The 18,591-nt window shown below is 40.1% G+C and overlaps 1 protein-coding gene across 3 annotated transcripts in view; it reads left to right on the top strand.

Moving 5' to 3' along the window:
* The window catches only part of slit3 (slit homolog 3 (Drosophila)), a 221,940-nt gene that overhangs the window by 188,011 nt on the left and 15,338 nt on the right, over positions 1 to 18,591 (top strand). For all 3 annotated transcript variants that reach the window (XM_017690095.2, XM_037540776.1, XM_017690099.2), the window contains 7 exons: positions 483 to 607; positions 4,280 to 4,377; positions 5,680 to 5,819; positions 10,120 to 10,213; positions 10,988 to 11,125; positions 14,645 to 14,888; positions 18,372 to 18,502. In XM_017690095.2, the coding sequence (XP_017545584.1) occupies positions 483 to 607; positions 4,280 to 4,377; positions 5,680 to 5,819; positions 10,120 to 10,213; positions 10,988 to 11,125; positions 14,645 to 14,888; positions 18,372 to 18,502 (970 nt within the window). The remainder of the gene's footprint in view (positions 1 to 482; positions 608 to 4,279; positions 4,378 to 5,679; positions 5,820 to 10,119; positions 10,214 to 10,987; positions 11,126 to 14,644; positions 14,889 to 18,371; positions 18,503 to 18,591) is intronic.

Here is an 18,591-nt window from a genome sequence, read left to right as displayed (position 1 = left end):
GACCCACTCACAGTGTAGCCTGTTAACCCTGTCTTACCTAATATGGCATTGTGGTTGCTCCCTATAACTCATTAAAATCTATCCCAGTGTAGACTCCATGTATTGGGCAGTAAAAAAGATCAGCATTTATTTGTGCTCCTGTATGCTTTCTGTTATGGTATATAAGAGCACGCTGCCTTTGTTGTTGGATGCATAGTTTCTGACAGAATATCTTCTTGCATTCAAAATGAAATTCATATTGTTATGGCTTTATTGATTTGTTTATGAGAGAAACAAAAATAAGATAAACAAAGAATATCTATATTTTGTAGCTTGGGACATATTCAACAGCACTGGAGAATCACATATTTTTAAGAAAGTAAAAAAAAAATAATAATAATAAATACGTTTTTGCCTCAACATTAAAAGGTTAGTGTCAGCATCTCTCCTTCTCAGATCATCACTCACTCTCTCACACTGTTCACTCTCTTCGTTTCTCGCAGGCCCTGTGGATTTGAATCTGATGTCCAAGTGCGCCCCCTGTCTGGCTGGCCCATGTCAGAACAACGGCACGTGCGTTAGTGATGTCACCGGTTCTTACCACTGCACCTGCCCCTTCGGATACAAGGTGAACAGATCACACCCTCTCCGCATTCTGCAGAGAAACCTCAGCCGTTTAGTGCTCCTCAGCCTTACTGCGCTTACTGTACAGCCCTTTGAGCTGTGCATCTCTTTATAAGAGTGCAAGAGGATTTTCTCATCAATCTTCCTGAGCTTACTCAATATATTGGAAGCTCCTCTACTCATGCATACACAGCGCTTTCAGTGATCAATGGAGAATGAGTCTGAGGCCGGGAGTGCACATTTAGAGTACTAATCAGGATGTTTTTCTTGCTAAATTAAACGTGTCAGCCGGCTCTACTTATCATCGCTGCTGTAAGAAAATGCAACCTGGTCTCATGGGATATATGTGCCTCTGACCACTTTTTTGCAGAGCCACTAATACGTACGTAAACCCGAGATGTCAGCTGAGCTGATAATGGTATGTAGCTTTAGTTAGCTAGGTTAGGTACCTTATGTGGTTAGCTAGCTAGCGTTAGGTGGCTGGTGAAGAGCGCTTGCTAGATAAAGCAGTTGATGTGTTTCTGTGGTTGTCACGATGTGCTGGCTAGAGATCTCAAGTTGTTGTGGTGTTTGTGCCAAAAAAAAAGCCTAGATATCTGATCTAATAAATCAGTCGGCAGTATCTTCTATTCCCAGTATAATAGGTCAATAAAACTATTATCTATCACTATTATACTATTACCTAATAGCTTGACTGTCAGTAATTACATAATAGTTACATATCTATTAATCAGTTGTACAGTTTGATCTATGAACCATTTAATTTATGGCATACAAATAATCAATAATCTTGAATTGTTGAAATTTTACCATTGCTTATAGTTTGTTAGAAGTGATTAAGTTACTGATACTAAAATAATATATTGCTTAAAACATTAAGGACCATATATATGTAAGGATCATAAATATTAAGGTGCATATAATTATAGTAATTAAATTATAATTATAATCATAAGTATTATTATTAATGATATCTAATTGCCATAATCCTTTCCTTAATGGTTAATCATTATTAAGCTTTCAACAACATTAATAATCTTTAATTAGGCTCCTCTTATGACTATCATGTAATAATATTATATTATTTCACTTAAATATACTACATTTATGAAAAGCATTTATATTCCTTTAAAATTTTAGTGTGTCACTAAATGAATGATTAGAATTTTTAATTGTAGCACTTACTAATGCAGAAGGAACAATTATGCACAGCAGTATGCAAAAGTTTAGGTGCCCCTGGTGAAATTGCATGTTTTAATGAACAACATATGCACATTTTAATACAGAATTACTGTTTATTTGTATTTATTTAGTGGTAGCACTGGGTCTAGTGACACGTATGAAGTGGTATAAAGCAGTAGTGTTGCAGTGTTGTATTGTGTTCATATCGGACAGCCCTGGTGTGTGTGTGTGTGTGTGTGTGTGTGTGTGTCCTGACTGCAGCATGAAATCATTAGGCTTTTGTTTGGTTATGGGCTTCCTGTCAGTGTTCCTCTGCAGTGGAACAGATAAGAGCTTAACCTCACGCCCTCTACAACACAAAACCAATGGCCCCTCTTTTAATTAAAATCTCTGCACCCAAGGTCAGCTCAGGTGTGTGTGTGTGTCTGTGTGTGTCTATGCAAGTCTCTTCTATTAGGTTTCGACAACTTTCACTTGGTTAGACCTTCGCTCCTTCTCTCTTCCTTCCTCTGGGTCTAGATTAATTAAAAGGTGTGAGGAGAATAAAATGCTAATGCTAGAGAGAGAGAGAGAGAGAGCTGTGAGTGGTGGAAAGGAAATAAGCATAGTGGTAGCGGAAGTGGGAGTGTTAGAAAGCAAGAGCCACGGCGTGTTAAACAGATCTGGATACATTACTCAACCCCCATAAACACAATTTTCCCATTCTGCGCCAGGATGTGGGACAGAGAAACACAAACCAGGTGTTTGAACTGACAGAGCTACTGTTTCTCTCCCTTTTTCAGAAGTGTACCCAAATCAAAATGCTTAGAAATGGAGAATTCATCCAGAGAAATATACAGCGTTCTATGCTATACTCTTAAAAATGGTGCCAGAAACGGGTGGACCAATGCCGTGGAAGAACAGCTTCTGGTTCCATAAAGAAATGTTCTTTAAAGCACACAGGATCATTTCGTACTGGGCCTCAAAAGTGCAGTAGTAAGCAAGGGGAGTAACTGCTGACATTTATTAGCATTACTAATAGAATTAAAAATTAATATAATAGTATTTTTATTTCAGGCTTAATTCTTGTGCAAAAACTAATTTTATGTAACATTATATCTACCTACATCACATGCCTGTATGGCCTTGTGCATGTGAGTAGGTTGCTGTTGGCTACTTTTTTAGGTGATGGCTGGCTCATTTTTGAATGAACTGACAACATTTACAGATCTTTTGCAGACCTTTTTATTGGGGCTGCAAAACAGAAAGAACAAGAAAGAAAATGAAACCAAGAAAATGCATCATTCAATCAAAAATATGATGACAGCTACATAAAACGGGATTTTTTCACCACTGGGGCTTCTAATGTGCCAAATTCATTATGTGTGGTTTGTGGAGAAAAGCAAGCAAATGAGGCAATGAAGCTGACCAATTACCTCACCATTTAGAGACAAAACATTTTCCTTGACAACAGCAAAATATTAATCATGTGTGTGCCCCCACACCGCCCCATTCCCTTATAATCCGTTAAACCTTCATGGGCTGCAGTTCAGGCTGCTTGTTATAACATTTGGGAAGCCTTAAGATCTCTTACTGGAAATTAAATGTGTGTGGAGCATCTTTTTTAAAGACACTTTGTCCTCTTTTCCTCATTAATGTCTGATCTCCACAGTGGTCATAGCAGAGAATGTTAGCATATAGAATTTCTGTGTGTCACTGTGTTAAAGAGCATGCCTTTATTCTTGGATGCATTGTGATTCTGTGTATTTGAGTGTCTGCTCACCTTCAGAACAGAATTATGTAACATTTTGCGATAAAAGGCAAAGTTTGAAATGCATTTCTGTGCATTTGCTTGCTCAAATTTGTTGTTTTTTTTCCCCCAATTTTCTCCCCAATTTACTCATCTCCAATTCCACCTGCTAGTTAGGGCTCCCCCATCTCACAATACTACCAATGTTAGGAGGGTGAATGTTAGCACAGGCTTCCTCTGAGAGCTTTGAAGCAGCAGCACAACTTTTAGAACTGCTGCTCGCGCAATGTCATTGGACAACCGAATGAGCTCGGAGGAAAGTGCCAACCACCAGATCTGTTTCATCAGCTGACAGACGCCCGCACTGACTAACATCACATAGGGTGATGTGAGGAGGGGATGGGGGGGGGGGGTGATTCTATCCACCCAGAGAGAGCTAGACCAATTGTGCTCTCTTGAACTCTGATGATAGAGCCAACATTTAGACAGTTGCGCCACTCGGGAGCATGCAAAGTGGTATTTTAAGTCACAAACAAAAAGTGTTATTACTCTGCAATGCAATTCCAGGTGGATCTAGTACACAGTTTCTACATTTAATAAATGTTTTTATGTAGCATCGGTATCAGCATTAACAAATATGTATATGACAAATAATGATAATCAGCATCAATTTGCATGTTGATGCATCTTTAACACAAAAGCCTAAAATGAAAGTGTACAGAGTCACAAACGCCATTGAGCCCTCTCCATGTTCTCCTCTTTCAGGGCCGGAACTGCGAGATAGCCGCCAATGCCTGCCTCAGCCAGCCCTGCAGCAACGGAGGCACGTGCCACCTAACACCTGGCCAGGAGGGCCACTTCAGGTACATTCTAGCATGATGTCACTGGCCAAAAGTCATCTCCATTCTGGGAATCTGTGAAATACAGACTCTGACAATAGCATCTACTAAATGCATCAGGTTTTGATTATTTGTGCTGAGAGCACTTTAAAAACCAGGAGTCAGACAGATTCGTTTTATGTCCCTGTAAATTTCCTGCCTTCAGATGCTCTCTGCCTCCTAAATCACCTTGTAACATTTAAACACATGCGGCTTTGCCCTTTACATTCGATTACTGGAGGGCTGTGGCCTGTGCTGGGCCAGACAAACAACAAATAACCCTGCATCAGGTTCCACTTGACATTACAAAAAAGCAATGAAATGGCCCTGGAGATGCAATTGGCTGCAGCGGGGTCAGGGTTTGTGTTTGTGGTGTAGGTTGGAGAGGTAAGTATGATATATGGGTTCTGATGTAGCCACTAGCCAGAGAGAGATGTCTCTGAGTGCCTTGGGCAGGGGCAGGGCGGGCGTGGGCACTGGCGGGCGCCGGTGGGCGTGGGTGCTGGTTAACGGGTGAGATAAGTGTTACTGGTCTCTCCCAGTGAGTCTCCATGGAGAACAAGCTTTATCAAACATTCAGTTTGCTTTGAAGCCTCAGCGGCTGCTGGCACCAAGCCACAATATAGACAGCAGGCAATACAGCTCAGCATGAGGATATTCCACAGTTAACCAGATAACTCAGGCCAAAAGTGAGGATCTGTTTTTTTAAAGGATATGAGACCTTTAAAAGTTTTGGTATTGATATTGGTCCTGACTCCCAGTATATATATATATATATATATATATAGATAGATAGATAGATAGATAGATAGATAGATAGATAGATAGATATGTGTATATTGCATTGGGCGTCAGGAATTGTAAGTATGGACCCTCATATGGGCCCTAAGAGTTTAATACATTGTGATTGTGAAATGTGATTCTAACACTGATATATGTAAATGATCTCTGTTCTGATTGGATGTTCTGTGTCGTGTGTCATTCAAAACACAGACTTGTCTGAAATACTCCTTGTAACTTCAGCATGAATGAGCGGAGCTAAACAGCTGTAGACTGAAAAGACAGTTGATTTTAGTGACATCACAGCAACAGTAAACTGAAAACAGACTGTTCGTAGTCTATATAAGTACTGCATGGACTGCAACTTAAGCAGTGTTTATGTACTACTCCTTTCAGTCTTTCAGTTTAAAAAAAGAGAAATTCTGTTTTGCCAAACATGGGTCCATTAACTAGTATAACAAATAGCAATGATAACAGCAGTGTCTCTGTTTCTCTCCCATTCTTTAGCTGTGTGTGTCTACCTGGATTTGAGGGTCAGCGGTGTGAGGTAAATCCCAACGACTGTGAAGACAATGACTGTGAGAATAACTCCACCTGTGTCGACGGCATCAACAACTACACCTGCATCTGCCCCCCTAACTACAGAGGTCAGTCCACACTGTCGCAGTGGTTGTGTCTTTGATGGTTTGCAGTCATTAAGGCTCAATGTATAGCCATGACAGATCAGCTACAACTTTTGGCTCAAATCCTATTTTAACAGTGGGGAGCGAGGAGGCGGACGCACGTGCTGAGATAAGCGACTTTTATTGAGGGCAAATCCAGGGTCGCGATCAGAACAGTCCAGGTTCATATATCCAACACAGATAGATTGATAGGCAGACATGACGAATGATACACAGAATACAGAAATCCAAAGCAATTCAAACAAATTCAAACATACAAACAATCAAACAATCAGTATATCTAACATCAAACATCTCAAACAAAGACCAGCGAAAACAAAGGGCAAACACAGGGCTTAAATATGACACCGGGAAGACGAGGGACAGGTGAAAACAATCAGGGGCGGAGTCACAAAACAAGGGGGCAGGACTAGTGATACCAAAACAAAGAAGCATGTGGACTATCAAAAGGTAAACAAAAAGCACATTGGGGAGTGGGAGGAGCCAAACGTGACACCTATTAGCACAGATTACCCTGTCCCAAAGGTAAAACATGTTATTGTCTTGTTAGCTCTTTTAGTTATACTGCAATGAAGCTGTTACTCTTGCTGTTATCCACTGGCACCTTTTACAGTTGAGGTGGCTTTTAAAAAACACTGGAAGCAAAAATTGCAAGAGGGCAAAGCCTTCTGAAACAAAACACTGGGTCTGTCTGACATAAGCACTGATTCAGCAAGTTCAGAGTACAAGCGATTTCAAGAAGGTTTGCCATTACTTCCATATAAATGCCTTAGACGAGAGGAGAAGAGAACAGAGGAGAGAAAAAAATAAAAGAGAATAGAGGAGAACAGAACAGAAGGAAACAGAAAAGAGTAAGAGAAGAGAAGAGAAGAGAAGAGAAGAGAAGAGAAGAGAAGAGAAGAGAAGAGAAGAGAGATGCAGCTGTTTCAGTAAGCCCTGTTATTACTGCAGTCATTCTAATTGCAGCCTTTCCTGGGAGCGGGTGTGGAGTGTGGGCGTGGGTGTGTGTGTGTGTGTGTGTGTGTGTGTATGCACACTTTGGTACCGGTTTTGTCCGAGAAGCCAAAGCTGTAGGTTTGCCCTCCACACAGCTGCAGGCTGGCTCTGTATGAAGCTGAGCCGAGAGGCAGATGAAGAGGGAAAGCCCCAGTGCAAACCGCCAATTAGAACTTCTAAACAAACTGATTTAACCCTTCCTCAGACATCATCACGTAGCCTTCCCTGTGTGTGTGCACTCCCAGTCCCACTGTAACCCTTAAAGCACTTTCATTTTGCTGTACTATTTACATATAATTACATAATTACATAATTAATTACATACTCCATTAAATAATGGATTACATTTATATTGGAAATTTGCAAATCAAATATTATTGCTTTGAAACAAAGTATTCTTATAAGTATTCGAAGTATTCTTGCTATGGCTTGTAAACAGCTTTTTCAGACACTTTTTAGGTTTGAAAAGGAAATGAGTCAGGTTGCAATGATTTCTGGGCAACTTCTGGTTCCAAATTTAAATCAGAATAATATATTTTCTCTTGTTCTTGCAAAGACTGATGTGGTGTCAATTGTAAAGCTAGAATTTGCTTTGGACAGAATTGCTTCTCTTGTTTCACTGAGCTTTGAGAGAAAATTATATGGAATTACAACAATCTTTATTATCGGTGGAGATCACCACGACTTCTAAGAGTTAAAAACATGTACTCATGTGGGAATGAACAAAAAGGATGAAGGAATATCAGCTTTTAGAGAACATAGTCTTCTCATACATTTTCCCAGGTTTATAGGAATATGGTGCTTCACTTTATCTCCTGATGATCCATCATGCAGTGCAGTAATAACCTGTCCAGCTCTGCCAGGCTGGCATGACTAAAGCAAGCTCAGAATAGGTCCAGCCAGTGTTCAGCATCTGCACTCATGCTCTTTAGAAGGGATCAAAAAGGTCCCAGACAGGCACAGTTCTGAACACAGAACAGGTCAGAATAACCCAGCGGAGCACACTCTCCATCCTCCTGTGTGGAGCCTGTAGATATGACACTGTAGGAAAAGGTCAAGCTCTCCTCCACATGCCTGCCTCTTTCCCTAGCTGTACTCTTAGAGCAGTAGCTTTGCTCCTGTTAGCAGTCTTATGAGCTTCTTTCCACATCTATTGAATCTTCAAACCAAAATATTAATAATGAAAGAATAAAAAAAAAAACAATTAGCTTCATACCAAAGATCACCCTCTAAGCATTTGTTAGCACACAATTAATTGAGTTGTTAAGTAATCTCAAATAGGCTTGCGTATGTGGTTTTTCAGTCTGTATAAATGTACAGACAACTAAGTTTTCATAGTGGCTGCTATTAATGTTTTTAGCTTTAGCTTACCTTTTGTCCATTTTTTAGACTTAGTATAAGCAAGCCTATTTGAGCTCACCTTGACAGCTTAATTTGAGGCTAGCATGTGATGATTGGCATACAGTTTGCACAATGCTATTTGGTGCAGCTATAAGCTTCCAATACTTGCTGGCTAAATTAGCCTTGTAGCTCCAGTGCAAAACCAAAGAAGCAAACTTGGAACACAAAGCGTATCTTGGCCGAATGACTATACTTGGGTTAAGTGAAGAATTGTGTAAATTAGATTTTTGGATGAACCACTTTAAATTTCCTTCAGTTTTCCAAAAAGACATCTAGATTTGATTAAGAACCCACAGCCCAGTCCTTTGCCAGGTTGCAGACACAGATGCTGAGGTGTGTGGAGGAAATGGCAGTGGCCCGCAGCCTGCATGCAGCCTGAAGACTTCCAGCCAAACCCCTACAGCTGCTGAGCTGCCGGGCCCAGCATGAGGAAGCAGAATCTGGCAACCTCAGCCATGGCCTGGAGAGACTGCATCTGTTTCTGTGTGTCTGAGTGGCACTGTTGTAGGACTGTGCACTTGAACTACACGGTCTGAAGGCCTTCAGTTCGGAAGTGCTGGAGTAGAGGGCTTAGTATGTGTGTCTATGTGGGCGCATTAGGGGGCTGAAATGTTCAGCAGCAGGTGGACAGAGACACAGACTGTATTGAAGCCTCAAGATGGCAGTTGATATAGTGCTCTCAGATGTATCCTGTAGAGCTGTGTGGGCCAGTTCTGCAATTGCCAACTCTCAGACACGTGTTTTCGCTTGACACCGGACATCCCCCGAAAAATCCAAACACCAGCGTACAGTGTGAGGAGTGAAAGCATCAGTGGATCTCAGGGGAGTCGTCAAACACAGGCTGTGTTCTATCAAAGCCGACCCATTCTTCATGCAACTGCTAGCCCCTTTTACACAGCACCACACTTGAGCTGTTTAGTATGTGGTAAGCCTGTGATGAGAGTATAAATCAGAGCTGCACAATGTATTATTTGTTAATCATCATAGGGCTGTATGCAAGAGCACCATTGGTTAAATTAAAGTATGTTTTTGTTGATTTGTTAACACATAATCGACACAGAACACATTTCTGCACATTGTAATGCACACTTACTGTTTTTACCTGAATTTACCAAATTGGAAAACAAAAAAAAATAAAATGAGGTCTGTGCAAAAGTTTCATTTTATTCCAGCATGTTAAACTCAAATAAGTAGAAATTTTGCACTAAATTTGCAGAAAAATGACAAAATATGTCATTTGTAATTTAAACTTTTACATACAACTGTAACTGTACTGGCTTTTGCAATACTATCAAAGAAGGAGGCAATATACAAATGAGCCCTCTAACCAGTCACAGTGTTCTGTGTGCTGTGATCATCCTGACCGATCACAGTTCTAAATGACTGCTTCTTTGGATATTTGGATAAATGAAGATGTTCTTTAGGGCTGGCTGGAAAACATTTTACAGCCTTTGAATACCAGAGAACCCGGATAGTTTCATGATGTAATAATACTGTGTATCAATGCTAGAATAAGACGTGTAGTCTACATTGGGAATCATTATACCCACTTATTTGAGACACTCCATCAAACATGTTGTGCCTCTGTGGTGTACCCACCACTTCAAATATGTAACTAATGCATGGCTGTTCAAATTATTCAGGCCAGCCCGAGCATTCATGTAATCTAACCAAAGTCCACCATTTTGGCCAGAATAATAGAATCTTTAACTATGTAAAAGTATTGATTCACTAATATGCTTTCAATATTTATTAAGTGTATTGTATTTGGAATAGAAAGGGATCAAATCGCAATACTTTGTATTTTGTCCATATCGAGCAGCTCTCATGTAAAGCAGATATCTTAGTACATTTTTATGTGTTTTAGGAGACCTATGTGAGGAGGTGGTGGACCCCTGCCTGCCTGGCTTTGACCCTTGCCAACATGACTCCAAGTGTGTGCCTCTCAGCAAGGGCTATAGGTGAGTGCTTTTGCTCCGTAAAGACCCATCACATGTGACCCTATTGGTGAAAGATCAGAGTTCAAAAAAGAGGCAAACTCTCCCTTACATGCAATTATACATGCTGTCACTGGCATAAGATCTCTCCTAACTCTTTAACATTTTAATCCATTTTTATTCATTTTGCAAGTTATTTTGGTACATTAACAGATATTGTGGTAACCCTAACATACCTAATGCGTATTTAGTGATTCCGCATTCCGAGGCTTTGGCTTTGTCCCTTTTAACTGATAAACATCTGCCCTCAGAGCATGTCCACACTATGATAGTAAAACAGTAAAGCATGTGGAATTGGATCTACTACTGCTTTTCATGCTACCTTTATTGTAGGCTGCACTATGACATTTGATTTTATGTGGCAATGATGAGTGATGGCTGTAAATCCCCATCCTAAGCTCTAATAACGCACTGTATTTTCATAAGACAGCCAGGTAGTTAGTTAAATGATATCATGATTAAATGAAACATTTGAACATTTTTTCTACCTGTAACCAGCTAAATGTATTGCATATAGGTTTTTTTATTTTTTATTGTGATTGCAATGCTTAAATTGAGTAGCTGCTCTCATAATGAACCAGTCATTACATTACAGACATCCGGTGACAAAATGACATTACACCTACATTACACCTCCTCATGCAAAATGAATCCTACTTCCTTATCATTTAGCTCATAAATATTATTCATTGACTGAGCACTTTAAAGCCATGTGTTGTCACTGTGTGGGTGTTGTAGGTGTGAGTGTTTGCCGGGCTATGTTGGACAGCACTGTGAGCAGGACTACAACGACTGTTTGGAGAACAAGTGTCAGCACGGGGCAGAGTGTGTGGATGCCATCAATGGTTACACATGTGTGTGCAAGGATGGTTTCAGGTGAGACACTTACATCCTCACGTATCATCTCTATTATATCAAAACCTCATCACTACATTTTTATGTTTTTTACACCACGTGAAAATGGTGGATGAACATTACTAGTGTTTTCAAAGTTAGCTCATTAATAACATATTAACCTTATAACATGTTAATTATTATCAGCACAAATGTTTAAAACTCTTTGACACAGAGCCTCCAAGTTTAAATCTTTGCATTTCTTTGCATTTATACAAGCTGTATAAACAACTTGTGAAAGAATCACTGACTGTATATCGTTACTCTCCACAGAAAAACATGCATCTCCAAAATAGTACCTTTATAGGAGAAGGCAAAAATTTTTACAATGTTTTCTGCAAGTTAATGGAAAGAGGTTTAATGTTAAATTATTTTGGAGCATTTCTGTTGGTCCATACATCATAAAAAATTCACATTATATAAAGTAGAGCTGCTGTGTCCAGAGTATTTTGAAAAACAAAAAGACATGCATGTTTTTTATACAGACAATGATATTCAATATATACAGTTGCTTGGACATACAGCTACTGTTGGTTTTACTGGATGTTGGTATCATTTACAGTTACCACTTCAGAGATACAAGATGCACTGTGGTCAGATACGTTTACAAAATGTTTGCCCCTAAAATATGAGCATTACTCTGTTCATTGAGTCAGCTCAATCACAGGTCCACACACACAGAGGCAAACACAGACTCCAGGTTGCTGAGCTACAGATGGTGCTTTATTATACTGCACTGCACTGTCTCTGCTGAGGCAAATAGCAGATGAATCTCCATGTGGCTAATTATAATGCTATAAGTGTGGGACTGCCCTGTGGATCCGAGTGAGCGAGCGTGTTTATGTGTGTGTACACGTGCATATGTGTGTTTGCCGCAATCAGCGCCAGCAAGCAGCAGGACAGCACAACACATCAGTTTCAGAGAGGCCTGATCTCCTGTGTGTGCTGCAGCAGCCAGATGAACAATAGCTCTCTCTGCTGCGCTCAGCTCCTCACCCAGCCACGGCTGCTAATTAAGTGTTAGTGGCTTGAGTTCTGCGTTAATTTGGTGTCCCACCCACCCTGGCACTCTATCAGCGTAACACCATTTTCATCTTCGCGACAACATAAAAAAGCTGTGTTAATCTACAAAAGAAATTAGAGCGAGGAGGGAGAGATTGGAATCAGAGGCTGGCAACAATGTGGCTTTGATGTTCAGCCACTCAGAAAAAAAGGGCTCATTTAGCAATCTGATCAACAGCTTCCTTTAACCCTTTGAAGTCTGAAGTTATCACTGTAATTTTGCTGTACTATTTAAAAATAATTACATAATTATATGATTAATTATGGCGACACAGTGGCGTGGTGGGTAGTGCTGTCGCCTCACAGCAAGGAGGGCCTGGTTTCGAGTCCTCGGCCGGGTGGCCGCGGTCCTCTCTGTGTGGAGTTTGTATGTGCTCCCCGTGTCTGCGTGGGTTTCCTCCCATGGCCCAAAGAGATGCAGTCAGGCCGTTTGGACATGTAAAATTGCCCCTTGGTGTGAATGTGTATGTTTGTCTGCCGTACGATGGACTGGCAACCTGTCCAGGGTGCATCTTGCCTTTCACCCAATGACAGCTGGGATAGGCTCCAGCAACCCCCATGACCCAGAAGGAGAAGCAGCTTAGAAGATCTGTGTGTGTAATTAATTAAATACTTAGATTGAGGTTCGATATACATTTGGTGTCGGCAGGTTTGAGTCTGTACTTTCTATTTGATTTAATTCTATAAATGTTGAAATTATGTCAAGCTAAGTCAAGGCAAAGTTTATTCATATAGCGCTTTTTATGACAGACTTTGTTTCAAAGTAGCAAAGGATTTTACAAAAAATCCAGGTCCAAGCCACAGTTATCAAGTCAAGGGCAATAATAGCAAGGCAAACATCCTAACAGCAAAAGGAAGAAACCTTGAGAGAAACAGGACTCAAAAGCAGAACCCATCCTCCTCTGATCGACACCAGATAGCAAAACTATAACAGAACAAGAGCCATATGAATAGAGGATTTTACAGCTGATATACACATATAAGACTGTATGTACAACAATAAGCTCATTGAATTACGGCTATAATAAAATATCTCCTCTAAGACTTACAGTCACAAATGTGATTGTGAGTTGTGCATGCAGTGCTGCAGTGCTTTCTGTTGTCATTCTTTTTCTATGCTCTACAGCAGAAGTGCCCACACTTTATGTCTTAGGAGGCTAAAGTGCAATGTTTGTGATGGGCCAGGGGCCAAAAAGACAAAAAATATGTAATTAAAGGGGCTATATAGGTGTATATATATGTGTATATATATATATATATATATATATATATATATATATATATGTGTGTGTGTGTGTATATATATATATATATATATATATATATATATATATATATATACATATATATAATATTATAAATATTTTTAATATTAGACTATATATTGTTAGTAAAATATTTCACAAAATACAACATTAAAGGAAAACAAAAGTGTAATAAGTTATATATGCATCGTTCTATTACATTTGTTTAAAGTCAGAATTCAAAGTCCAAGTTGGACTTTAAACTGACTTGGTCTTTAGACTAAAATCTTTTTGCTTTGAGTGACTTTATACCTTAATTATGCTCATTTTCTTAAAAAATAATGGTTGAACAATCCAATTTCTCACTAACAAAACAATAACATAACACTACTAAAATTTTGCAGAAACTGCAGAAAATGTGTTTCAGTAGTGACACTTCCTAATGATACACACTGATTTTCAGGCACATTTACTTCATAACAGTGGGATCTGACTGCTCACCAGGTGGCCATGAGGGACAGGGATACAGTCTCACTTCCTGCTCTGAAATACAGGGGTGTGGCAAAAACAAGGCTCTGCCTAAAGACTAAAACTCTCTGTTTCATTAGTGACATTAAAACATGGGATTTATTTCTTTTTCTTAATTTAACCAATTATTAAATGTTTCAACTTCACTTCAAAATCAAAAACATACAAAAACAATTAGGTTATTTTTTTATTTTTACATATTTTTCTTTACTGTGGGACCACAGTTTAAACCTATTCAGTAGATGGTCCATACATAACATAACAATGTTTTTTTTCTGATTGTGTAAGATGTTGGGCTCTTTGGCAACTCACTTGTATCCATTATATAATTTTAATCTCTAACCGTGTTGTTTTTTTAATACCATAATTCCTTTACCTTATGGCAGCTTATCTGAATTAAGTTTATATTGACTTCCATTCTTCTCACAAGTCTTTAAGCCCAGATTTTGACCCTGCAATTATAGCATATTAAGGTGAAATAGTGTGTGTTCACATTACACTGATGTGTACACGTATGTTGGGATGGGGTGGTCCCTTAAAAGGCACAGTATACCCACCTATCCATACACCTTTACACCAGTGCCTACGAGTGAGAAATATCCTTCTTTTGTTGTAACTGGCACTGGATCTGAATGTCTCTCTCTCTCTCTCCCTCTCTCTCTGTCAGTGGCCTGTTCTGCGAGAACCCTCCTCCTATGATCCTGCTGCAGAAGACTAGCCCGTGTGATCAGTCAGACTGTCAAAACGGAGCGCAGTGTGTGATGGTGGAGGGTGAGCCTTTATGTCGCTGTCTGCCTGGCTTCTTCGGCAACAAGTGCCAGAAAATGCTCACCGCGCACTTCCTGGGCAAAGATGCATTTATAGAACTCCATGGGACAAAGATCCTGCCTTCCACTCATATATCCCTCCAGGTATGACATTACTTCCTCACACCCTGCAGTATTATCAACACATCTCTGAGCAGCTGTCAGATGGATTGAGATCACATTACAAGCCTCATTGTTCAATTATGATTTTTTGCTCAAGTCCTGCATGTACACACACTAATCAATAGAATCACATGAATGAACCGCGTATCATGAGCAACAAACTAGCAGAACAAGCTTTCGTTGTGGAGATAATTAGCTCTAAAATGCTCTCAGCATTTCATTACTAGTATGAGATAAAGGTGAAAAAGGGTCAGATGCTTTTGCACTGTTTGCTGGCGCTACTTGCAGGTTTGGCTCTTCGACTACAGTAACAGTGATAGACAGCCCAAGCGCAGTTAAAAAAGGACTGTGTGTTCTTATTAAGGTTGCAAAGCTGCAAATCAGTTATATATCCAGTCTAGGATCACACATGAAAATGACTCAGATGCAATTTGAAAAGATTAGATTTGCATGTCCACACAGCTCTTAAAACATCAGATCTATGTCACAATCAGGCAAAAATACTGGATTTTTGCCACTTTAGTCTGGTAATGTGACACAGCGTTTGATCTACAATTATATTCACATTACAGGCGTTTTTTTTGTTGTTGTTCAAATCAGATTTTTGTGTTTTTACAAAGCTCAAATCACATCAGTTTCACTTTTCAGATTTTCATTTTAAACCTGCAGTGTGAAGTCCTTTGTGTGAACCTATAGCCTAATTCATCAAGACATTTGTGAGCTAAGAGTCCTTTAGTCTCTCTCCTGCCCTCTCCTGAGTTGTACTGAGTGTTTAACCGTGTAGTGCAGAAGTACTCCAGGGCTGGGAATAGGAGACACGGCTGTAGACCGAATACATCAGCAGATTAAGGTCAGTCACCAGCATATGTCTCAAACCCTCATCTTACTGAATTGCTCTGCAGACAGATAACGTCAAACATCCCCCTGTGAGAACAATCCACAACATCCTCCTCCTCTGCATCCCCTATAAACACACTGATGTGGGCAGTCTTCCCTGTCAACTCTGCTTTCCGGTGGGCCTTGCCGAGGAAGACATCTCCAGCCCTCTCCATAAACACTGCTCAGATCTCACCTAGCATAGCCACAGAAAGCGATCTGCCTTCCTAACATCTGTTCCCGGCCTTTCATCGGCCACAGCCCTCAATCCAGCCCCGCTGACATTATTAGAATGTCACCCTTTGTCCACTTGCATGAATAATGCCTCCCTGGAGGACATACATTATGGTAATGAAAGTTGAGCCGGGTCTGTTATCGGCCGCAATCAGGAGCGCCCGCGTCACGGCTGGATTGCATCTCTGCTACAAATGAGCCGCTCTTTGATGGGGCAGCCTAATGTTAATTAAAGGAGGAGGAGCTAAAAATAGCCCCTGTATTCTTTATCTGCCTGCAGAGGTGAGAGCCGATGACTTCTAGATTTATAGGACAGCTGGCAACATCATACGAGAAACGTAGTAAATCAGGAGGCTACAGAAAACAGATGTGTTGGGAAAAACTTCATTTGTAGATGCTGCTTATTAATTATATTTTATTTGGTTTTGACACGTTGATGGTTGACAGTAAAATTATGTAGACAGGCTGAGGGAGACACAGGCATGACCAGAAAAACAGAGCATTCTGATTAAAGTAGGTCGGGGCAGTGCTGTGCAAAAGTTAGAGACCACCCTTTATTTACTTTATTTACACCCTTTATTGGTTACATTTTCTGCTGCTCATGATCCAAATCACACATGTCAAATTGGGAAGCTTCTGGGCCAAAGTACTGCTTAGATTAGTGTTTGCCCTCATCTAACACTCTGAATTCAGTTCGTGAAGGCCTTGCTAGTAAGCTGATGAGCTGAATCAGGTGTGTTTAATAAGACAGTGCGCTAAAGTCTGCAGTGTTTTGGCCTGCGAGGACTGGAGCTTGACACATGTGATCCACGTAATCCCAAGCCATCGTTCTGAGAACACCAGCAGGTCCTTTGTTCAATTATGCAAATTTTCTTCCTTTTTCTCTATTTCTTTATCTTTGTAAGGGCTTCTTGACAGCTACACATCCTTTCAAACCCATAGCTCTGAGATGTTTTCTTAAAGTGGAAGGATGGAAGGAATAACCGGTTGATTTTCTGATGTTCTGAGCAGAGCTGTTTCCCCCCCTTTTTTCTGTTTTTTCTTTGACATTTCTCTTTCTTATGCAAGTGTCCTCAGAAATAATTCCTGAGGAAATTGTACTTACTGGCTGTTTTGACTGGAAATTATGTACATGAATGGTGGTCCCTGGCTTTTGCATAGTACTGTAGGTAGATAGATAGAAAGTCAGGCAGATTAGGTCCAGTTTCCCAAAAGCAACTTAATAATTGAAACCATCTTAAGTAGAAGAGAGAGTGTTCAGTGTCATGCTTGCACTACCATTTAAGAATTGTCTTTGTGCTACCATGCTTTTGGGACACCCAGCTCAAATGGATAGATTGCACACGAGTATAAGAACAAATACACATTAACAAATGAAGACAGACTAGAAATTGTTAGTTAACCATTAGAAGTCAAGAACTATTGTTTTCATTTTAATACACTATTTGAATGTAAGTGCATATTCCTTTACATATTTACCAAATAAATTACAATTGATTTACATTCTGCATTGAAAGATTTGAGTCTTCACTTCCAGCTATTTCTGTTGTTTCGGTGAAAAGAAATGTCAAAACAAGACTGAACACACAACAGTAACTTTTCATCACGTTCAAATCATAATAAAATATCTCCTCTTCTGCTTACAAACACAAATGCTGTATTGATTGAAAGTTTTGATTCTGCGCTTTCAACAGAATCCCCCCTCGTTTCAATGATCTATGAGTGATAAGTAAATAGTATAAAAGTACAGCATGCTTTTTCTTATTCCCGGGTCAATAAGGGTCATTCCTAGGGGTGCCTATTCTCCAAACACGATTTTAAAAGAGACCGTTGTCAAACTGTGTTTGTAGACAAATGGGAAAAAGTCCGTTCATGACTTGAGCTTCACAGTCATGTAGTAAAGTGACCAAATGATGCTTTCTGAGGCTTCGGTCATGTAGTAGTTGTTTTTTCTTGTGAAACATTTCTTAGTTGAAATTCAGCGCTAGCGCCTGTCTGACATGTGGTCACACTAGCTGCTCATATGGCTCTAGGCTACTGGGCAAGAGTGAAAGAGCTCTGCTGGGGCTCATTTGATGCAGAGTAGGGCTTCCACACTTCATAAACCCCGTTTGACTCTCTTTCTTTCTTTCTCCTTCTCGCTCTCTCTCTCACTTGCACACACACTGTGTGACTGGAGCACTAGTGGCAGCCTCAGGTTGTTTGCAGGTGTTCTGTTTGATATGATTGACTGAGCTTTAAGAGCTAAGCCCTTCAGTCCTTCTCCAGTTCAGTGTGGATGTCAATTGGTAACTTACTGTGCTCTCTCTCTCTCTCTCTCTCTCTCTCGCTCTCTCTCTCTCTCTCTGTATATAGGTAGCTACTGATAAGGACAATGGCATGCTGCTGTATAAAGAGGATCACGACCCTCTGGCTCTTGAGCTCTATCAAGGCCACATTCGGCTGATGTACGATATTGCCAAGTACCCGCCAACCACAGTGTACAGGTAAGATTACACATAAACACACAGACAGTGCCATTCAAAACTTTCAGTGCCATTCAAAAGTTAATCTTGTAGTTCAGAATGAACCTTTT

Source organism: Pygocentrus nattereri, chromosome 8, assembly GCF_015220715.1.
Source record: "Pygocentrus nattereri isolate fPygNat1 chromosome 8, fPygNat1.pri, whole genome shotgun sequence".
Classification (NCBI taxonomy): domain Eukaryota; kingdom Metazoa; phylum Chordata; class Actinopteri; order Characiformes; family Serrasalmidae; genus Pygocentrus; species Pygocentrus nattereri.
Note: the sequence above shows the minus strand (reverse complement) of the source record. Positions and strands in the feature narration are given on the sequence as shown.